The sequence below is a fragment of the Oncorhynchus clarkii genome, chromosome 25 (assembly GCF_045791955.1).
Source record: "Oncorhynchus clarkii lewisi isolate Uvic-CL-2024 chromosome 25, UVic_Ocla_1.0, whole genome shotgun sequence".
In the NCBI taxonomy this organism is placed as follows: domain Eukaryota; kingdom Metazoa; phylum Chordata; class Actinopteri; order Salmoniformes; family Salmonidae; genus Oncorhynchus; species Oncorhynchus clarkii.
This window is the reverse complement of record NC_092171.1, coordinates 19,749,653-19,773,522: the sequence shown is the minus strand read 5'-3', so window position 1 is coordinate 19,773,522 and position 23,870 is coordinate 19,749,653. Positions and strand designations below refer to the sequence as shown.

General features: G+C 50.0%; 1 protein-coding gene across 2 annotated transcripts in view; it reads right to left on the bottom strand.

Moving 5' to 3' along the window:
* Nucleotides 1-23,239, bottom strand: part of LOC139383524 (transforming growth factor beta-3 proprotein-like) — a 39,284-nt gene extending 16,045 nt beyond the window's left edge. For both annotated transcript variants that reach the window (XR_011628740.1, XM_071128091.1), the window contains exon 1: nt 22,418-23,239. Coding sequence is in view for 1 of the 2 variants with exons in the window: in XM_071128091.1 (XP_070984192.1) it covers nt 22,418-22,763 (346 nt within the window). In the remaining variant the exon portion in view is untranslated. The remainder of the gene's footprint in view (nt 1-22,417) is intronic.
* Nucleotides 23,240-23,870: the final 631 nt, after the last annotated feature.

The window sequence follows — 23,870 nt, the reverse complement described above, 5'->3', positions numbered from 1 at the left end:
GTACCGAGTCAGTGTGGAGGCTATATACAGGGGGTACTGGTACCGAGTCAGTGTGGAGGCTATATAGAGGGGGTACTGCTACCGAGTCAGTGTGGAGGCTATATACAGGGGGTACTGGTACCGAGTCAGTGTGGAGGCTATATACAGGGGGTACTGGTACCGAGTCAGTGTGGAGGCTATATAGAGGGGGTACTGGTACCGAGTCAGTGTGGAGGCTATATACAGGGGGTACTGGTACCGAGTCAGTGTGGAGGCTATATAGAGGGGGTACTGGTACCGAGTCAGTGTGGAGGCTATATACAGGGGGTACTGGTACCGAGTCAGTGTGGAGGCTATATAGAGGGGGTACTGGTACCGAGTCAGTGTGGAGGCTATATACAGGGGGTACTGGTACCGAGTCAGTGTGGAGGCTATATAGAGGGGGTACTGGTACCGAGTCAGTGTGGAGGCTATATAGAGGGGGTACTGGTACCGAGTCAGTGTGGAGGCTATATACAGGGGGTACTGGTACCGAGTAAGTGTGGAGGCTATATACAGGGGGTACTGGTACCGAGTCAGTGTGGAGGCTATATAGAGGGGGTACTGGTACCGAGTCAGTGTGGAGGCTATATACAGGGGGTACTGGTACCGAGTCAGTGTGGAGGCTATATAGAGGGGGTACTGGTACCGAGTCAGTGTGGAGGCTATATAGAGGGGGTACTGGTACCGAGTCAGTGTGGAGGCTATATACAGGGGGTACTGGTACCGAGTCAGTGTGGAGGCTATATAGAGGGGGTACTGGTACCGAGTCAGTGTGGAGGCTATATAGAGGGGGTACTGGTACCGAGTCAGTGTGGAGGCTATATAGAGGGGGTACTGGTACCGAGTCAGTGTGGAGGCTATATAGAGGGGGTACTGGTACCGAGTCAGTGTGGAGGCTATATACAGGGGGTACTGGTACCGAGTCAGTGTGGAGGCTATATACAGGGGGTACTGGTACCGAGTCAGTGTGGAGGCTGTATACAGGGGGTACTGGTACCTAGTCAGTGTGGAGGCTATATACAGGGGGTACTGGTACCTAGTCAGTGTGGAGGCTATATACAGGGGCTACTGGTACCGAGTCAGTGTGGAGGCTATATACAGGGGGTACTGGTACCGAGTCAGTGTGGAGGCTATATAGAGGGGGTACTGGTACCGAGTCAGTGTGGAGGCTATATACAGGGGGTACTGGTACCGAGTCAGTGTGGAGGCTATATAGAGGGGGTACTGGTACCGAGTCAGTGTGGAGGCTATATACAGGGGGTACTGGTACCGAGTCAGTGTGGAGGCTATATACAGGGGGTACTGGTACCGAGTCAGGGTGGAGGCTATATAGAGGGGGTACTGGTACCGAGTCAGTGTGGAGGCTATATAGAGGGGGTACTGGTACCGAGTCAGTGTGGAGGCTATATACAGGGGGTACTGGTACCGAGTCAGTGTGGAGGCTATATACAGGGGGTACTGGTACCGAGTCAGTGTGGAGGCTATATAGAGGGGTTACTGGTACCGAGTCAGTGTGGAGGCTATATAGAGGGGGTACTGGTACCGAGTCAGTGTGCAGGCTATATACAGGGGGTACTGGTACCGAGTCAGTGTGGAGGCTATATACAGGGGGTACTGGTACCGAGTCAGTGTGGAGGCTATATACAGGGGGTACTGGTACCGAGTCAGTGTGGAGGCTATATAGAGGGGGTACTGGTACCGAGTCAGTGTGGAGGCTATATACAGGGGGTACTGGTACCGAGTCAGTGTGGAGGCTATATACAGGGGGTACTGGTACCGAGTCAGTGTGGAGGCTATATAGAGGGGGTACTGCTACCGAGTCAGTGTGGAGGCTATATACAGGGGGTACTGGTACCGAGTCAGTGTGGAGGCTATATACAGGGGGAACTGGTACCGAGTCAGTGTGGAGGCTATATAGAGGGGGTACTGGTACCGAGTCAGTGTGGAGGCTATATACAGGGGGTACTGGTACCGAGTCAGTGTGGAGGCTATATAGAGGGGGTACTGGTACCGAGTCAGTGTGGAGGCTATATACAGGGGGTACTGGTACCGAGTCAGTGTGGAGGCTATATAGAGGGGGTACTGGTACCGAGTCAGTGTGGAGGCTATATACAGGGGGTACTGGTACCGAGTCAGTGTGGAGGCTATATAGAGGGGGTACTGGTACCGAGTCAGTGTGGAGGCTATATAGAGGGGGTACTGGTACCGAGTCAGTGTGGAGGCTATATACAGGGGGTACTGGTACCGAGTCAGTGTGGAGGCTATATACAGGGGGTACTGGTACCGAGTCAGTGTGGAGGCTATATAGAGGGGGTACTGGTACCGAGTCAGTGTGGAGGCTATATAGAGGGGGTACTGGTACCGAGTCAGTGTGGAGGCTATATACAGGGGGTACTGGTACCGAGTCAGTGTGGAGGCTATATAGAGGGGGTACTGGTACCGAGTCAGTGTGGAGGCTATATAGAGGGGGTACTGGTACCGAGTCAGTGTGGAGGCTATATACAGGGGGTACTGGTACCGAGTCAGTGTGGAGGCTATATAGAGGGGTTACTGGTACCGAGTCAGTGTGGAGGCTATATACAGGGGGTACTGGTACCGAGTCAGTGTGGAGGCTATATACAGGGGGTACTGGTACCGAGTCAGTGTGGAGGCTATATAGAGGGGGTACTGCTACCGAGTCAGTGTGGAGGCTATATACAGGGGGTACTGGTACCGAGTCAGTGTGGAGGCTATATACAGGGGGTACTGGTACCGAGTCAGTGTGGAGGCTATATACAGGGGGTACTGGTACCGAGTCAGTGTGGAGGCTATATACAGGGGGTACTGGTACCGAGTCAGTGTGGAGGCTATATAGAGGGGGTACTGGTACCGAGTCAGTGTGGAGGCTATATAGAGGGGTTACTGGTACCGAGTCAGTGTGGAGGCTATATAGAGGGGGTACTGGTACCGAGTCAGTGTGGAGGCTATATACAGGGGGTACTGGTACCGAGTCAGTGTGGAGGCTATATACAGGGGGTACTGGTACCGAGTCAGTGTTGAGGCTATATAGAGGGGGTACTGGTACCGAGTCAGTGTGGAGGCTATATACAGGGGGTACTGGTACCGAGTCAGTGTGGAGGCTATATAGAGGGGGTACTGGTACCGAGTCAGTGTGGAGGCTATATAGAGGGGGTACTGGTACCGAGTCAGTGTGGAGGCTATATACAGGGGGTACTGGTACCGAGTCAGTGTGGAGGCTATATAGAGGGGGTACTGGTACCGAGTCAGTGTGGAGGCTATATAGAGGGGGTACTGGTACCGAGTCAGTGTGGAGGCTATATACAGGGGGTACTGGTACCGAGTCAGTGTGGAGGCTATATACAGGGGGTACTGGTACCGAGTCAGTGTGGAGGCTATATAGAGGGGTTACTGGTACCGAGTCAGTGTGGAGGCTATATAGAGGGGGTACTGGTACCGAGTCAGTGTGCAGGCTATATACAGGGGGTACTGGTACCGAGTCAGTGTGGAGGCTATATACAGGGGGTACTGGTACCGAGTCAGTGTGGAGGCTATATAGAGGGGGTACTGGTACCGAGTCAGTGTGGAGGCTATATACAGGGGGTACTGGTACCGAGTCAGTGTGGAGGCTATATACAGGGGGTACTGGTACCGAGTCAGTGTGGAGGCTATATAGAGGGGGTACTGCTACCGAGTCAGTGTGGAGGCTATATACAGGGGGTACTGGTACCGAGTCAGTGTGGAGGCTATATACAGGGGGTACTGGTACCGAGTCAGTGTGGAGGCTATATACAGGGGGTACTGGTACCGAGTCAGTGTGGAGGCTATATACAGGGGGTACTGGTACCGAGTCAGTGTGGAGGCTATATAGAGGGGGTACTGGTACCGAGTCAGTGTGGAGGCTATATAGAGGGGTTACTGGTACCGAGTCAGTGTGGAGGCTATATAGAGGGGGTACTGGTACCGAGTCAGTGTGCAGGCTATATACAGGGGGTACTGGTACCGAGTCAGTGTGGAGGCTATATACAGGGGGTACTGGTACCGAGTCAGTGTGGAGGCTATATACAGGGGGTACTGGTACCGAGTCAGTGTGGAGGCTATATAGAGGGGGTACTGGTACCGAGTCAGTGTGGAGGCTATATACAGGGGGTACTGGTACCGAGTCAGTGTGGAGGCTATATACAGGGGGTACTGGTACCGAGTCAGTGTGGAGGCTATATAGAGGGGGTACTGCTACCGAGTCAGTGTGGAGGCTATATACAGGGGGTACTGGTACCGAGTCAGTGTGGAGGCTCTATACAGGGGATACTGGTACCGAGTCAGTGTGGAGGCTATATACAGGGGGTACTGGTACCGAGTCAGTGTGGAGGCTATATACAGGGGGTACTGGTACCGAGTCAGTGTGGAGGCTATATAGAGGGGTACTGGTACCAAGTCAGTGTGGAGGCTATATACAGGGGGTACTGGTACCGAGTCAGTGTGGAGGCTATATAGAGGGGGTACTGGTACCGAGTCAGTGTGGAGGCTATATAGAGGGGGTACTGGTACCGAGTCAGTGTGGAGGCTATATACAGGGGGTACTGGTACCGAGTCAGTGTGGAGGCTATATACAGGGGGTACTTGTACCGAGTCAGTGTGGAGGCTATATAGAGGGGGTACTGGTACCGAGTCAGTGTGGAGGCTATATACAGGGGGTACTGGTACCGAGTCAGTGTGGAGGCTATATAGAGGGGGTACTGGTACCGAGTCAGTGTGGAGGCTATATACAGGGGGTACTGGTACCTAGTCAGTGTGGAGGCTATATACAGGGGCTACTGGTACCGAGTCAGTGTGGAGGCTATATACAGGGGGTACTGGTACCGAGTCAGTGTGGAGGCTATATAGAGGGGGTACTGGTACCGAGTCAGTGTGGAGGCTATATAGAGGGGGTACTGGTACCGAGTCAGTGTGGAGGCTATATAGAGGGGGTACTGGTACCGAGTCAGTGTGGAGGCTATATACAGGGGGTACTGGTACCGAGTCAGTGTGGAAGCTATATAGAGGGGGTACTGGTACCGAGTCAGTGTGGAGGCTATATAGAGGGGGTACTGGTACCGAGTCAGTGTGGAGGCTATATAGAGGGGGTACTGGTACCGAGTCAGTGTGGAGGCTATATACAGGGGGTACTGGTACCGAGTCAGTGTGGAGGCTATATAGAGGGGTTACTGGTACCGAGTCAGTGTGGAGGCTATATAGAGGGGGTACTGGTACCGAGTCAGTGTGCAGGCTATATACAGGGGGTACTGGTACCGAGTCAGTGTGGAGGCTATATACAGGGGGTACTGGTACCGAGTCAGTGTGGAGGGTATATACAGGGGGTAATGGTACCGAGTCAGTGTGGAGGCTATATACAGGGGGTACTGGTACCGAGTCAGTGTGGAGGCTATATACAGGGGGTACTGGTACCGAGTCAGTGTGGAGGCTATATACAGGGGGTACTGGTACCGAGTCAGTGTGGAGGCTATATACAGGGGGTACTGGTACCGAGTCAGTGTGGAGGCTATATACAGGGGGTACTGGTACCGAGTCAGTGTGGAGGCTATATACAGGGGGTACTGGTACCGAGTCAGTGTGGAGGCTATATAGAGGGGGTACTGGTACCGAGTCAGTGTGGAGGCTATATACAGGGGGTACTGGTACCGAGTCAGTGTGGAGGCTATATAGAGGGGGTACTGGTACCGAGTCAGTGTGGAGGCTATATAGAGGGGGTACATAATGTTAACTTTCACTGCTATGCAGATGACACACAGCTGTACATTTCAATGAAACATGGTGAAGCCCCAAAATTGCCCTTGCTAGAAGAATGTGTTTCAGACATAAGGAAGTGGATGGCTGCAAACTTTCTACTTTTAAACTCGGACAAAACAGAGATGCTTGTTCTAGGTCCCAAGAAACAAAGAGATCTTCTGTTGAATCTGACAATTAATCTTAATGGTTGTACAGTCGTCTCAAATAAAACTGTGAAGGACCTCGACGTTACTCTGGACCCTGATCTCTCTTTTGAAGAACATATCAAGACCATTTCAAGGACAGCTTTTTTCCATCTACGTAACATTGCAAAAATCAGAAACTTTCTGTCCAAAAATGATGCAGAAAAATTAATCCATGCTTTTGTCACTTCTAGGTTAGACTACTGCAATGCTATACTTTCCGGCTACCCGGATAAAGCACTAAATAAACTTCAGTTAGTGCTAAATACGGCTGCTAGAATCCTGACTAGAACCAAAAAATTTGATCATATTAGTCCAGTGCTAGCCTCTCTACACTGGCTTCCTGTCAAAGCAAGGGCTGATTTCAAGGTTTTACTGCTAACCTACAAAGCATTACATGGGCTTGCTCCTACCTATCTCTCTGATTTGGTCCTGCCGTACATACCTACACGTACGCTACGGTCACAAGACGCAGGCCTCCTAATTGTCCCTAGAATTTCTAAGCAAACAGCTGGAGGCAGGGCTTTCTCCTATAGAGCTCCATTTTTATGGAACTATCTGCCTACCCATGTCAGAGACGCAAACTCGGTCTCAACCTTTAAGTCTCTACTGAAGACTCATCTCTTCAGTGGGTCATATGATTGAGTGTAGTCTGGCCCAGGAGTGGGAGGGTGAACGGAAAGGCTCTGGAGCAACGAACCGCCCTTGCTGTCTCTGCCTGGCCGGTTCCCCTCTTTCCACTGGGATTCTCTGCCTCTAACCCTATTACAGGGGCTGAGTCACTGGCTTACTGGGGCTCTCTCATGCCGTCCCTGGAGGGGGTGCATCACCTGAGTGGGTTGAGTCACTGATGTGGTCATCCTGTCTGGGTTGGCTCCCCCCCCCTTGGGTTGTGCCGTGGCGGAGGTCTTTGTGGGCTATACTCAGCCTTGTCTCAGGATGGTAAGTTGGTGGTTGAAGATATCCCTCTAGTGGTGTGGGGGCTGTGCTTTGGCAAAGTGGGTGGGGTTATATCCTTCCTGTTTGGCCCTGTCCGGGGGTGTCCTCGGATGGGGCCACAGTGTCTCCTGACCCCTCCTGTCTCAGCCTCCAGTATTTATGCTGCAGTAGTTTATGTGTCGGGGGGCTAGGGTCAGTTTGTTATATCTGGAGTACTTCTCCTGTCCTATTCGGTGTCCTGTGTGAATCTAAGTGTGCGTTCTCTAATTCTCTCTTTCTCTCTCTCTGAGGACCTGAGCCCTAGGACCATGCCCCAGGACTACCTGACATGATGACTCCTTGCTGTCACCAGTCCACCTGGCCGTGCTGCTGCTCCAGTTTCTTTCGACTGACCTGAGCCCTAGGACCATGCCCCAGGAATACCTGACATGATGACCCTTGCTGTCCCCAGTCCACCTGATTGTGCTGCTGCTCCAGTTTCAACTGTTCTGCCTTATTATTATTCAACCATGCTGGTCATTTATGAACATTTGAACATCTTGACCATGTTCTGTTATAATCTCCACCCGGCACAGCCAGAAGAGTACTGGCCACCCCACATAGCCTGGTTCCTCTCTAGGTTTCTTCCTAGGTTTTGGCCTTTCTAGGGAGTTTTTCCTAGCCACCGTGCTTCTACACCTGCATTGCTTGCTGTTTGGGGTTTTAGGCTGGGTTTCTGTACAGCACTTTGAGATATCAGCTGATGTACGAAGGGCTATATAAAATAAATTTGATTTGATTTGATTTACTGGTACCGAGTCAGTGTGGAGGCTATATACAGGGGGTACTGGTACCGAGTCAGTGTGGAGGCTATATAGAGGGGGTACTGGTACCGAGTCAGTGTGGAGGCTATATAGAGGGGTACTGGTACCGAGTCAGTGTGGAGGCTATATACAGGGGGTACTGGTACCGAGTCAGTGTGGAGGCTATATACAGGGGGTACTGGTACCGAGTCAGTGTGGAGGCTATATACAGGGGGTACTGGTACCGAGTCAGTGTGGAGGCTATATAGAGGGGGTACTGGTACCGAGTCAGTGTGGAGGCTATATACAGGGGGTACTGGTACCGAGTCAGTGTGGAGGCTATATAGAGGGGGTACTGGTACCGAGTCAGTGTGGAGGCTATATAGAGGGGGTACTGGTACCGAGTCAGTGTGGAGGCTATATACAGGGGGTACTGGTACCGAGTCAGTGTGGAGGCTATATACAGGGGGTACTGGTACCGAGTCAGTGTGGAGGCTATATAGAGGGGGTACTGCTACCGAGTCAGTGTGGAGGCTATATACAGGGGGTACTGGTACCGAGTCAGTGTGGAGGCTATATACAGGGGGTACTGGTACCGAGTCAGTGTGGAGGCTATATACAGGGGGTACTGGTACCGAGTCAGTGTGGAGGCTATATACAGGGGGTACTGGTACCGAGTCAGTGTGGAGGCTATATAGAGGGGGTACTGGTACCGAGTCAGTGTGCAGGCTATATACAGGGGGTACTGGTACCGAGTCAGTGTGGAGGCTATATACAGGGGGTACTGGTACCGAGTCAGTGTGGAGGCTATATACAGGGGGTACTGGTACCGAGTCAGTGTGGAGGCTATATAGAGGGGGTACTGGTACCGAGTCAGTGTGGAGGCTATATACAGGGGGTACTGGTACCGAGTCAGTGTGGAGGCTATATACAGGGGGTACTGGTACCGAGTCAGTGTGGAGGCTATATAGAGGGGGTACTGCTACCGAGTCAGTGTGGAGGCTATATACAGGGGGTACTGGTACCGAGTCAGTGTGGAGGCTATATACAGGGGATACTGGTACCGAGTCAGTGTGGAGGCTATATACAGGGGGTACTGGTACCGAGTCAGTGTGGAGGCTATATACAGGGGGTACTGGTACCGAGTCAGTGTGGAGGCTATATAGAGGGGTACTGGTACCAAGTCAGTGTGGAGGCTATATACAGGGGGTACTGGTACCGAGTCAGTGTGGAGGCTATATAGAGGGGGTACTGGTACCGAGTCAGTGTGGAGGCTATATAGAGGGGGTACTGGTACCGAGTCAGTGTGGAGGCTATATACAGGGGGTACTGGTACCGAGTCAGTGTGGAGGCTATATACAGGGGGTACTTGTACCGAGTCAGTGTGGAGGCTATATAGAGGGGGTACTGGTACCGAGTCAGTGTGGAGGCTATATACAGGGGGTACTGGTACCGAGTCAGTGTGGAGGCTATATAGAGGGGGTACTGGTACCGAGTCAGTGTGGAGGCTATATACAGGGGGTACTGGTACCTAGTCAGTGTGGAGGCTATATACAGGGGCTACTGGTACCGAGTCAGTGTGGAGGCTATATACAGGGGGTACTGGTACCGAGTCAGTGTGGAGGCTATATAGAGGGGGTACTGGTACCGAGTCAGTGTGGAGGCTATATACAGGGGGTACTGGTACCGAGTCAGTGTGGAGGCTATATAGAGGGGGTACTGGTACCGAGTCAGTGTGGAGGCTATATAGAGGGGGTACTGGTACCGAGTCAGTGTGGAGGCTATATACAGGGGGTACTGGTACCGAGTCAGTGTGGAGGCTATATAGAGGGGGTACTGGTACCGAGTCAGTGTGGAGGCTATATAGAGGGGGTACTGGTACCGAGTCAGTGTGGAGGCTATATAGAGGGGGTACTGGTACCGAGTCAGTGTGGAGGCTATATACAGGGGGTACTGGTACCGAGTCAGTGTGGAGGCTATATAGAGGGGTTACTGGTACCGAGTCAGTGTGGAGGCTATATAGAGGGGGTACTGGTACCGAGTCAGTGTGCAGGCTATATACAGGGGGTACTGGTACCGAGTCAGTGTGGAGGCTATATACAGGGGGTACTGGTACCGAGTCAGTGTGGAGGCTATATAGAGGGGGTACTGGTACCGAGTCAGTGTGGAGGCTATATACAGGGGGTACTGGTACCGAGTCAGTGTGGAGGCTATATACAGGGGGTACTGGTACCGAGTCAGTGTGGAGGCTATATACAGGGGGTACTGGTACCGAGTCAGTGTGGAGGCTATATACAGGGGGTACTGGTACCGAGTCAGTGTGGAGGCTATATACAGGGGGTACTGGTACCGAGTCAGTGTGGAGGCTATATACAGGGGGTACTGGTACCGAGTCAGTGTGGAGGCTATATAGAGGGGGTACTGGTACCGAGTCAGTGTGGAGGCTATATACAGGGGGTACTGGTACCGAGTCAGTGTGGAGGCTATATAGAGGGGGTACTGGTACCGAGTCAGTGTGGAGGCTATATAGAGGGGGTACATAATGTTAACTTTCACTGCTATGCGGATGACACACAGCTGTACATTTCAATGAAACATGGTGAAGCCCCAAAATTGCCCTTGCTAGAAGAATGTGTTTCAGACATAAGGAAGTGGATGGCTGCAAACTTTCTACTTTTAAACTCGGACAAAACAGAGATGCTTGTTCTAGGTCCCAAGAAACAAAGAGATCTTCTGTTGAATCTGACAATTAATCTTAATGGTTGTACAGTCGTCTCAAATAAAACTGTGAAGGACCTCGACGTTACTCTGGACCCTGATCTCTCTTTTGAAGAACATATCAAGACCATTTCAAGGACAGCTTTTTTCCATCTACGTAACATTGCAAAAATCAGAAACTTTCTGTCCAAAAATGATGCCGAAAAATTAATCCATGCTTTTGTCACTTCTAGGTTAGACTACTGCAATGCTATACTTTCCGGCTACCCGGATAAAGCACTAAATAAACTTCAGTTAGTGCTAAATACGGCTGCTAGAATCCTGACTAGAACCAAAAAATTTGATCATATTAGTCCAGTGCTAGCCTCTCTACACTGGCTTCCTGTCAAAGCAAGGGCTGATTTCAAGGTTTTACTGCTAACCTACAAAGCATTACATGGGCTTGCTCCTACCTATCTCTCTGATTTGGTCCTGCCGTACATACCTACACGTACGCTACGGTCACAAGACGCAGGCCTCCTAATTGTCCCTAGAATTTCTAAGCAAACAGCTGGAGGCAGGGCTTTCTCCTATAGAGCTCCATTTTTATGGAACTATCTGCCTACCCATGTCAGAGACGCAAACTCGGTCTCAACCTTTAAGTCTCTACTGAAGACTCATCTCTTCAGTGGGTCATATGATTGAGTGTAGTCTGGCCCAGGAGTGGGAGGGTGAACGGAAAGGCTCTGGAGCAACGAACCGCCCTTGCTGTCTCTGCCTGGCCGGTTCCCCTCTTTCCACTGGGATTCTCTGCCTCTAACCCTATTACAGGGGCTGAGTCACTGGCTTACTGGGGCTCTCTCATGCCGTCCCTGGAGGGGGTGCATCACCTGAGTGGGTTGAGTCACTGATGTGGTCATCCTGTCTGGGTTGGCTCCCCCCCCTTTGGGTTGTGCCGTGGCGGAGGTCTTTGTGGGCTATACTCAGCCTTGTCTCAGGATGGTAAGTTGGTGGTTGAAGATATCCCTCTAGTGGTGTGGGGGCTGTGCTTTGGCAAAGTGGGTGGGGTTATATCCTTCCTGTTTGGCCCTGTCCGGGGGTGTCCTCGGATGGGGCCACAGTGTCTCCTGACCCCTCCTGTCTCAGCCTCCAGTATTTATGCTGCAGTAGTTTATGTGTCGGGGGGCTAGGGTCAGTTTGTTATATCTGGAGTACTTCTCCTGTCCTATTCGGTGTCCTGTGTGAATCTAAGTGTGCGTTCTCTAATTCTCTCTTTCTCTCTCTCTGAGGACCTGAGCCCTAGGACCATGCCCCAGGACTACCTGACATGATGACTCCTTGCTGTCACCAGTCCACCTGGCCGTGCTGCTGCTCCAGTTTCTTTCGACTGACCTGAGCCCTAGGACCATGCCCCAGGAATACCTGACATGATGACCCTTGCTGTCCCCAGTCCACCTGATTGTGCTGCTGCTCCAGTTTCAACTGTTCTGCCTTATTATTATTCAACCATGCTGGTCATTTATGAACATTTGAACATCTTGACCATGTTCTGTTATAATCTCCACCCGGCACAGCCAGAAGAGTACTGGCCACCCCACATAGCCTGGTTCCTCTCTAGGTTTCTTCCTAGGTTTTGGCCTTTCTAGGGAGTTTTTCCTAGCCACCGTGCTTCTACACCTGCATTGCTTGCTGTTTGGGGTTTTAGGCTGGGTTTCTGTACAGCACTTTGAGATATCAGCTGATGTACGAAGGGCTATATAAAATAAATTTGATTTGATTTGATTTACTGGTACCGAGTCAGTGTGGAGGCTATATACAGGGGGTACTGGTACCGAGTCAGTGTGGAGGCTATATAGAGGGGGTACTGGTACCGAGTCAGTGTGGAGGCTATATAGAGGGGTACTGGTACCGAGTCAGTGTGGAGGCTATATACAGGGGGTACTGGTACCGAGTCAGTGTGGAGGCTATATACAGGGGGTACTGGTACCGAGTCAGTGTGGAGGCTATATACAGGGGGTACTGGTACCGAGTCAGTGTGGAGGCTATATAGAGGGGGTACTGGTACCAAGTCAGTGTGGAGGCTATATAGAGGGGGTACTGGTACCGAGTCAGTGTGGAGGCTATATACAGGGGGTACTGGTACCGAGTCAGTGTGGAGGCTATATAGAGGGGGTACTGGTACCGAGTCAGTGTGGAGGCTATATAGAGGGGGTACTGGTACCGAGTCAGTGTGGAGGCTATATACAGGGGGTACTGGTACCGAGTCAGTGTGGAGGCTATATACAGGGGGTACTGGTACCGAGTCAGTGTGGAGGCTATATAGAGGGGTTACTGGTACCGAGTCAGTGTGGAGGCTATATAGAGGGGGTACTGGTACCGAGTCAGTGTGCAGGCTATATACAGGGGGTACTGGTACCGAGTCAGTGTGGAGGCTATATACAGGGGGTACTGGTACCGAGTCAGTGTGGAGGCTATATACAGGGGGTACTGGTACCGAGTCAGTGTGGAGGCTATATAGAGGGGGTACTGGTACCGAGTCAGTGTGGAGGCTATATAGAGGGGGTACTGGTACCGAGTCGGTGTGGAGGCTATATACAGGGGGTACTGGTACCGAGTCAGTGTGGAGGCTATATAGAGGGGGTACTGGTACCGAGTCAGTGTGCAGGCTATATACAGGGGGTACTGGTACCGAGTCAGTGTGCAGGCTATATACAGGGGGTACTGGTACCGAGTCAGTGTGGAGGCTATATACAGGGGGTACTGGTACCGAGTCAGTGTGGAGGCTATATACAGGGGGTACTGGTACCGAGTCAGTGTGGAGGCTATATACAGGGGGTACTGGTACCGAGTCAGTGTGGAGGCTATATACAGGGGGTACTGGTACCTAGTCAGTGTGGAGGCTATATACAGGGGGTACTGGTACCTAGTCAGTGTGGAGGCTATATACAGGGGCTACTGGTACCGAGTCAGTGTGGAGGCTATATACAGGGGGTACTGGTACCGAGTCAGTGTGGAGGCTATATAGAGGGGGTACTGGTACCGAGTCAGTGTGGAGGCTATATACAGGGGGTACTGGTACCAAGTCAGTGTGGAGGCTATATAGAGGGGGTACTGGTACCGAGTCAGTGTGGAGGCTATATACAGGGGGTACTGGTACCGAGTCAGTGTGGAGGCTATATACAGGGGGTACTGGTACCGAGTCAGGGTGGAGGCTATATAGAGGGGGTACTGGTACCGAGTCAGTGTGGAGGCTATATAGAGGGGGTACTGGTACCGAGTCAGTGTGGAGGCTATATACAGGGGGTACTGGTACCGAGTCAGTGTGGAGGCTATATACAGGGGGTACTGGTACCGAGTCAGTGTGGAGGCTATATAGAGGGGTTACTGGTACCGAGTCAGTGTGGAGGCTATATAGAGGGGGTACTGGTACCGAGTCAGTGTGCAGGCTATATACAGGGGGTACTGGTACCGAGTCAGTGTGGAGGCTATATACAGGGGGTACTGGTACCGAGTCAGTGTGGAGGCTATATACAGGGGGTACTGGTACAGAGTCAGTGTGGAGGCTATATAGAGGGGGTACTGGTACCGAGTCAGTGTGGAGGCTATATACAGGGGGTACTGGTACCGAGTCAGTGTGGAGGCTATATACAGGGGGTACTGGTACCGAGTCAGTGTGGAGGCTATATAGAGGGGGTACTGCTACCGAGTCAGTGTGGAGGCTATATACAGGGGGTACTGGTACCGAGTCAGTGTGGAGGCTATATACAGGGGGTACTGGTACCGAGTCAGTGTGGAGGCTATATAGAGGGGGTACTGGTACCGAGTCAGTGTGGAGGCTATATACAGGGGGTACTGGTACCGAGTCAGTGTGGAGGCTATATAGAGGGGGTACTGGTACCGAGTCAGTGTGGAGGCTATATACAGGGGGTACTGGTACCGAGTCAGTGTGGAGGCTATATAGAGGGGGTACTGGTACCGAGTCAGTGTGGAGGCTATATACAGGGGGTACTGGTACCGAGTCAGTGTGGAGGCTATATACAGGGGGTACTGGTACCGAGTCAGTGTGGAGGCTATATAGAGGGGGTACTGGTACCGAGTCAGTGTGGAGGCTATATACAGGGGGTACTGGTACCGAGTCAGTGTGGAGGCTATATACAGGGGGTACTGGTACCGAGTCAGTGTGGAGGCTATATAGAGGGGGTACTGGTACCGAGTCAGTGTGGAGGCTATATAGAGGGGGTACTGGTACCGAGTCAGTGTGGAGGCTATATACAGGGGGTACTGGTACCGAGTCAGTGTGGAGGCTATATAGAGGGGGTACTGGTACCGAGTCAGTGTGGAGGCTATATAGAGGGGGTACTGGTACCGAGTCAGTGTGGAGGCTATATACAGGGGGTACTGGTACCGAGTCAGTGTGGAGGCTATATAGAGGGGTTACTGGTACCGAGTCAGTGTGGAGGCTATATACAGGGGGTACTGGTACCGAGTCAGTGTGGAGGCTATATACAGGGGGTACTGGTACCGAGTCAGTGTGGAGGCTATATAGAGGGGGTACTGGTACCGAGTCAGTGTGGAGGCTATATACAGGGGGTACTGGTACCGAGTCAGTGTGGAGGCTATATACAGGGGGTACTGGTACCGAGTCAGTGTGGAGGCTATATAGAGGGGGTACTGGTACCGAGTCAGTGTGGAGGCTATATAGAGGGGGTACTGGTACCGAGTCAGTGTGGAGGCTATATACAGGGGGTACTGGTACCGAGTCAGTGTGGAGGCTATATACAGGGGGTACTGGTACCGAGTCAGTGTGGAGGCTATATAGAGGGGTTACTGGTACCGAGTCAGTGTGGAGGCTATATAGAGGGGGTACTGGTACCGAGTCAGTGTGCAGGCTATATACAGGGGGTACTGGTACCGAGTCAGTGTGGAGGCTATATACAGGGGGTACTGGTACCGAGTCAGTGTGGAGGCTATATAGAGGGGGTACTGGTACCGAGTCAGTGTGGAGGCTATATACAGGGGGTACTGGTACCGAGTCAGTGTGGAGGCTATATACAGGGGGTACTGGTACCGAGTCAGTGTGGAGGCTATATAGAGGGGGTACTGCTACCGAGTCAGTGTGGAGGCTATATACAGGGGGTACTGGTACCGAGTCAGTGTGGAGGCTATATACAGGGGGTACTGGTACCGAGTCAGTGTGGAGGCTATATACAGGGGGTACTGGTACCGAGTCAGTGTGGAGGCTATATACAGGGGGTACTGGTACCGAGTCAGTGTGGAGGCTATATAGAGGGGGTACTGGTACCGAGTCAGTGTGGAGGCTATATAGAGGGGTTACTGGTACCGAGTCAGTGTGGAGGCTATATAGAGGGGGTACTGGTACCGAGTCAGTGTGGAGGCTATATAGAGGGGGTACTGGTACCGAGTCAGTGTGGAGGCTATATACAGGGGGTACTGGTACCGAGTCAGTGTGGAGGCTATATAGAGGGGTTACTGGTACCGAGTCAGTGTGGAGGCTATATAGAGGGGGTACTGGTACCGAGTCAGTGTGCAGGCTATATACAGGGGGTACTGGTACCGAGTCAGTGTGGAGGCTATATACAGGGGGTACTGGTACCGAGTCAGTGTGGAGGCTATATACAGGGGGTACTGGTACCGAGTCAGTGTGGAGGCTATATAGAGGGGGTACTGGTACCGAGTCAGTGTGGAGGCTATATAGAGGGGTTACTGGTACCGAGTCAGTGTGGAGGCTATATAGAGGGGGTACTGGTACCGAGTCAGTGTGGAGGCAATATACAGGGGGTACTGGTACCGAGTCAGTGTGGAGGCTATATACAGGGGGTACTGGTACCGAGTCAGTGTGGAGGCTATATAGAGGGGGTACTGCTACCGAGTCAGTGTGGAGGCTATATACAGGGGGTACTGGTACCGAGTCAGTGTGGAGGCTATATACAGGGGGTACTGGTACCGAGTCAGTGTGGAGGCTATATACAGGGGGTACTGGTACCGAGTCAGTGTGGAGGCTATATAGAGGGGGTACTGGTACCGAGTCAGTGTGGAGGCTATATACAGGGGGTACTGGTACCGAGTCAGTGTGGAGGCTATATAGAGGGGGTACTGGTACCGAGTCAGTGTGGAGGCTATATAGAGGGGGTACTGGTACCGAGTCAGTGTGGAGGCTATATACAGGGGGTACTGGTACCGAGTCAGTGTGGAGGCTATATATAGGGGGTACTGGTACCGGGTCAGTGTGGAGGCTATATAGAGGGGGTACTGGTACCGAGTCAGTGTGGAGGCTATATACAGGGGGTACTGGTACCGAGTCAGTGTGGAGGCTATATAGAGGGGGTACTGGTACCGAGTCAGTGTGGAGGCGATATAGAGGGGGTACTGGTACCGAGTCAGTGTGGAGGCTATATACAGGGGGTACTGGTACCGAGTCAGTGTGGAGGCTATATAGAGGGGTACTGGTACCGAGTCAGTGTGGAGGCAATATAGAGGGGGTACTGGTACCGAGTCAGTGTGGAGGCTATATAGAGGGGTTACTGGTACCGAGTCAGTGTGGAGGCTATATAGAGGGGGTACTGGTACCGAGTCAGTGTGGAGGCTATATAGAGGGGGTACTGGTACCGAGTCAGTGTGGAGGCTATATACAGGGGGTACTGGTACCGAGTCAGTGTGGAGGCTATATAGAGGGGTTACTGGTACCGAGTCAGTGTGGAGGCTATATACAGGGGGTACTGGTACCGAGTCAGTGTGGAGGCTATATACAGGGGGTACTGGTACCGAGTCAGTGTGGAGGCTATATACAGGGGGTACTGGTACCGAGTCAGTGTGGAGGCTATATAGAGGGGGTACTGGTACCGAGTCAGTGTGGAGGCTATATAGAGGGGTTACTGGTACCGAGTCAGTGTGGAGGCTATATAGAGGGGGTACTGGTACCGAGTCAGTGTGGAGGCTATATAGAGGGGGTACTGGTACCGAGTCAGTGTGGAGGCTATATACAGGGGGTACTGGTACCGAGTCAGTGTGGAGGCTATATAGAGGGGTTACTGGTACCGAGTCAGTGTGGAGGCTATATAGAGGGGGTACTGGTACCGAGTCAGTGTGCAGGCTATATACAGGGGGTACTGGTACCGAGTCAGTGTGGAGGCTATATACAGGGGGTACTGGTACCGAGTCAGTGTGGAGGCTATATACAGGGGGTACTGGTACCGAGTCAGTGTGGAGGCTATATAGAGGGGGTACTGGTACCGAGTCAGTGTGGAGGCTATATAGAGGGGTTACTGGTACCGAGTCAGTGTGGAGGCTATATAGAGGGGGTACTGGTACCGAGTCAGTGTGGAGGCAATATACAGGGGGTACTGGTACCGAGTCAGTGTGGAGGCTATATACAGGGGGTACTGGTACCGAGTCAGTGTGGAGGCTATATAGAGGGGGTACTGCTACCGAGTCAGTGTGGAGGCTATATACAGGGGGTACTGGTACCGAGTCAGTGTGGAGGCTATATACAGGGGGTACTGGTACCGAGTCAGTGTGGAGGCTATATACAGGGGGTACTGGTACCGAGTCAGTGTGGAGGCTATATAGAGGGGGTACTGGTACCGAGTCAGTGTGGAGGCTATATACAGGGGGTACTGGTACCGAGTCAGTGTGGAGGCTATATAGAGGGGGTACTGGTACCGAGTCAGTGTGGAGGCTATATAGAGGGGGTACTGGTACCGAGTCAGTGTGGAGGCTATATACAGGGGGTACTGGTACCGAGTCAGTGTGGAGGCTATATACAGGGGGTACTGGTACCGGGTCAGTGTGGAGGCTATATAGAGGGGGTACTGGTACCGAGTCAGTGTGGAGGCTATATACAGGGGGTACTGGTACCGAGTCAGTGTGGAGGCTATATAGAGGGGGTACTGGTACCGAGTCAGTGTGGAGGCTATATAGAGGGGGTTCTGGTACCGAGTCAGTGTGGAGGCTATATACAGGGGGTACTGGTACCGAGTCAGTGTGGAGGCTATATAGAGGGGTACTGGTACCGAGTCAGTGTGGAGGCAATATAGAGGGGGTACTGGTACCGAGTCAGTGTGGAGGCTATATACAGGGGGTACTGGTACCGAGTCAGTGTGGAGGCTATATAGAGGGGGTACTGGTACCGAGTCAGTGTGGAGGCTATATACAGGGGCTACTGGTACCGAGTCAGTGTGGAGGCTATATACAGGGGGTACTGGTACCGAGTCAGTGTGGAGGCTATATACAGGGGGTACTGGTACCGAGTCAGTGTGGAGGCTATATACAGGGGGTACTGGTACCGAGTCAGTGTGGAGGCTATATAGAGGGGGTACTGGTACCGAGTCAGTGTGGAGGCCATATAGAGGGGGTACTGGTACCGAGTCAGTGTGGAGGCTATATAGAGGGGGTACTGGTACCGAGTCAGTGTGGAGGCTATATACAGGGGGTACTGGTACCGAGTCAGTGTGGAGGCTATATACAGGGGGTACTGGTACCGAGTCAGTGTGGAGGCTATATAGAGGGGGTACTGGTACCGAGTCAGTGTGGAGGCTATATACAGGGGGTACTGGTACCGAGTCAGTGTGGAGGCTATATAGAGGGGGTACTGGTACCGAGTCAGTGTGGAGGCTATATACAGGGGGTACTGGTACCGAGTCAGTGTGGAGGCTATATACAGGGGGTACTGGTACCGAGTCAGTGTGGAGGCTATATAGAGGGGGTACTGCTACCGAGTCAGTGTGGAGGCTATATACAGGGGGTACTGGTACCGAGTCAGTGTGGAGGCTATATACAGGGGGTACTGGTACCGAGTCAGTGTGGAGGCTATATACAGGGGGTACTGGTACCGAGTCAGTGTGGAGGCTATATACAGGGGGTACTGGTACCGAGTCAGTGTGCGGGGGTACAGGTTAGTTGAGGTAATTTGTTTCTCCCTCACCAACTTCAAACATCTGCTATCTGAGCAGCTAACCGATCGCTGCAGCTGTACATAGTCTATTGGTAAATAGCCCACCCATTTTCACCTACCTCATCCCCATACTGTTTTTATTTATTTATTTTTCTGCTCTTTTGCACACCAATATCTCTACCTGTACATAACCATCTGATCATTTATCACTCCAGTGTTAATCTGCATAATTGTAATTATTCGCCTACCTTCTCATGCCTTTTGCACACAATGTATATAGACTCCCCTTTTTTCTACTGTGTTATTGACTTGTAAATTGTTTACTCCATGTGTAACTCTGTGTTGTCTGTTCACACTGCTATGCCTTATCTTGGCCAGGTCGCAGTTGCAAATGAGAACTTGTTCTCAACTAGCCTACCTGGTTAAATAAAGGTGAAATAAAATCAAAAAAATCAAAAATAAAACATGTGGGTGGGGGTGAAGTGACTTTGCATATATTTGTGTATTGTTTTGTATTGTTAGGTTTAACTGCACTGCTGGAGCTAGGAACATAAGCATTTCGCTACACCCACGATAGCGTCTGAAAAATATGTGTACGAGACCAATAACATTAGATTTTTGGTGACAGACATTACACTCTGATACTTCTTATGAAAATGACATAATGGAAAGTGGAGGGAAGAGAAAAGTGGTTATTTGTCCAAACTGCAGGCCTTGTTAATGAGAGGATAAACACTCTCCCTCCCTTACAGTCTACTCTGGAGGGTGTATCTGGACATAAACAAGTAAAACAATTAAACAAACAAAAAACAGGGACAAAAAAAGTGCATTGTACTTTTACGTAAGTGTATGAAAAATAATTAGTCTAGTCCCATAGACAATGAGTGACAACTGTAGCCTATAGGCCCTGTTTATTTACTTTGATCGTGACTGACAGGGTGATGTGACTAGGGCTCCTGACCATGACTGGTGCAGCCCATAGCTCACACATCAGACCTCTATTTGTTTTGCGGACTCTGACTAAGGCAGTGGCGTAGCCAAAAATTAGTTGGTGGGTGGGACTGCAGAAATTTGGGTGGGCACCAAAAAACAGCCAACTTTGTACACATTTTGCCATGGGGCACATAGAAAAATGTGCAGCTTGATAGCTAATCTCATGCTATTCTCTACACATTTTGTAATGAGGCCGAGAGAAAATGTTGCTTTTAAAAATCAAATTTCCTACAATTATACACATTTTGCTATGGGGCAGAGAGGACAATGTGCCATTGTATAGCTCATTCCATGCTATTCTACACATTTTGCCCTGAGGCTGAGAGAAAATGTTGCATTTTTAAAGCTAATTAAAGACTAAATAAAGGTGCGTTGACTGTGATAAAGTCACGGGATTATAAGCTGTCTTGTTTGCTAAATGAACAATTGAAATAGGCAGTGGTATGGTGTATATAGACATAGAAGCACTGTGACATACGCCTCTAAGTCATATTCATGGCTGATTGGAGGTGTGGCTTTCAGTTTTTTTTGACAACTCATCCCGTGAGAGTGAATGTCATTCCAGGTCATCCATTTTGTTATATTTCATCAAATCTGACTAACACAGTGAATTGCTTGCTATGAATTTGATCTGATGGTGTTTGCTTGTTTAGATAAAAAAATAATAATAATGTCTTGTTTGGAACACTGACAAGAGCACCTGTCCCTACACCGCTAAACCAAGGTGGTTGTAGTAGTTATTATTTTGAGAGTCAGATGCACAAATGGGACCCAGGAAACAGATTTGACAGGGGGGCCTGAGCTGTTGCCAGAGGAAGCACAGCTCGGTCTTTGAATAGCACGAAACACCTGCCATGTTGATCTTAAAGTAGTAACATGATGCAATGATTCAGCCCCTGAACAGTGAATAGGCCTGCTTCCAAGTCTTCCACTCAGTAAACAATTCCCTCCCTGAGAAAACTCACTGCAATAGAGAGGCAAGCTTCCAATAAACGTCTCACTCTGATTAGACTGGAAAAATCAGTTGTGGTAGGTTTATACAGGTAATGCCAACTAGGATTAGCAATTATGCTCTAGTGCACAAGCCAATTTGCAGCTGAATTAGCTGTGTTTTAACTTTTCAACTTAACCAATATTTTTTTTTTGTTGCTGTAGTGTACACAATACATAATCAAACAATTGATAAAAAAGGTTTTGGATAAATGCATATTTGGACTTGGGAAAGAAAGGGTAATTGGAACAGTGGTTGGAGGAATGCTCAAATCGATGGAGTCCTAGAAAAAAATTGTTCCAATGGCATCTCAGACGGTCGTGTGCGCTATTGGGAGTTCCCATGGCTTTTGAGTGAGGTATGAGGGAGGAATGGCGCTTACGCCAATTAGACTGTTTGCTTTGCCCTCTCCAATGCCCGCGGTCTTTCCACTGCTCAGAGACGCGAGTGTGCGTTTAAGTTGTGTTCGCCAACTCATTTCAGGCGGATGGGAACGCACGCCAAGCGAAGGTGTTCTTGCGTTCTTTAGTAGAATTTGTTAACATTTCCTCTACGTGTTTGCAGTATTTCGCATATGCTGGAGATCTACGGATGCTTTTATAATTTAATTCCGCTGGATTTAACATATGGCCAGTTGAAGGGAGACAATGACAAATTATATAAATAAAACACAGACAAATTGCATTACACACAGACATCTCTGTACTCTGGAGGGGCGTCAGAATAATTATATTTTAAAGCGGAGTAAAAAAAAAGGCTAAATTGGCTTCTTCGGGAAATCATAAAGTTGCTGTCTTGTGTCTTTATTGGAGAGGTATGCTCCTCGATTATTTTACTCATTTTCATGGCAAACCACTATCAATTGTTATTACATGCATGCGCTGCTCACCAGCTGTGGCATTCAGGTTTAAGAAATGACGCATCATCAGACCTGGGCTGCTTAGCCTTTCACCATGGAGCAATGGCTATTTACATTTAATAATCAGGCTTTTGATCTGTAGGATACCTAACACAATAGAAGCCACGGTGGCAACACGATCAGCTGTTTGGTATGATCATGATAGAAACATGGCCTTCATGAGTAAAACGCGTAAAAAGATACATGAACATTACTTACTGTTTTCTGGTGGTCCATTAATCATATTGAACTTGTAAATCTCTTTGGCGTAATATTCAGTCTCCGTGTTATCCTGTCCACAACTTTGCTGTCTGTCTCTCCCCAACTCCTCGATCAGCTCCTTCGTACTGTTATAGAGCGCCAGCACCTGAAACGGTACCTGATTCGGACCCACTGTTTGCGGCGGGCTGGTCATTCGAAGTTTACTAAGAATCTGTCCTCGGATTGCCTCTACTCTCTTCTTCTTTATGTGGTCTATGTCCACAGTGGTGCAAGTGGATAGTGACAAAGTCATTGTCACACAGTTCAACAGGAGGAAAAACAGAAGTGCTTTGCCCAAATGCATATTTCTATCTGCCCTTGCTTAGCTAATAATATGATGAAATATGTTTTTAAACGTATGGTAAAGTGGAAACAGAAAAATACACCAAATAATTTGGACTAAATTCCAGGAGAAATGTTACCCTCTATCTCTGCATTCAAGTGGTCAACGAGTTCTTCCCCCCGAGGAATCCCATCTTGTCAAGATAGGGCTAGTGTCATCTGGGTGCTAACCGGCTGTGCATTCCAAGAATAGTCCAGATCATTCTTGAAATTGTATCTTATCTGAGACCCCTTTTCATTCAACCTGTTGTCTTTCTGTTCTTCATATGTTCTGTCACAACCTTGACGTGTTTCGTTTTCTCTCTTCATTAGTTCATCATGACAAAATTCACTTTCCCCATTGCTTTTTATTTTTCATCAATTGTTGCTGGTGTTAAGTCAGTGCCGGTCTCCCTCGCGCTCCTGCCGGTTTTGCACAACCAGAGTCTCGTACTCAATGTGCGCGCAGTCCCTTCACTGATACTTTATAGTAAGCCGTAGTTATGACGTTTGGGAAGGAGGGACTGCAGATCATCATTGCAGAAGTACGCATTTCACACTATGATTATGTCTGTCTATCTGGAGGCCATGTGCTACGTTTTACAGATAAATAAACAACTTGTTTTGTTTGCGATTGAACTTTGTAGTATTTATCCAATTTATACAAATAATAGCCTACGCTGACACGTCAGGTCACAAAATAGTTTGGGTTCACACAAGAGCAGTGTACATTTTCAAGAAGTGAGAGTATGCCCCCTAGTGGATATGTGAAGCTAATGTGGAAAAGATTAGGGGAAAACCAAACCACTGCATATTACTTGATTTTCAGATAATTTAGTGATATAAAGGGCGTACTTCTGTCATACCTTTATAATAAACCTGTATTAGCCTATATGCTGACAGTATTTGTTTGTGATTGAAAATCGAATCATGTTTCTCTGTTGGCCTATATAATTTAAACTTTTTGTTATTTTTTATGTAATATCTGTTTGGGTTTGTTGTTTGTTATAACACAGGGCACGATTGAAAAAGATATCCTGGTCTCAAATGGGATTCTCTGTATACATAAAGACTAAATACAAGTTTGAGT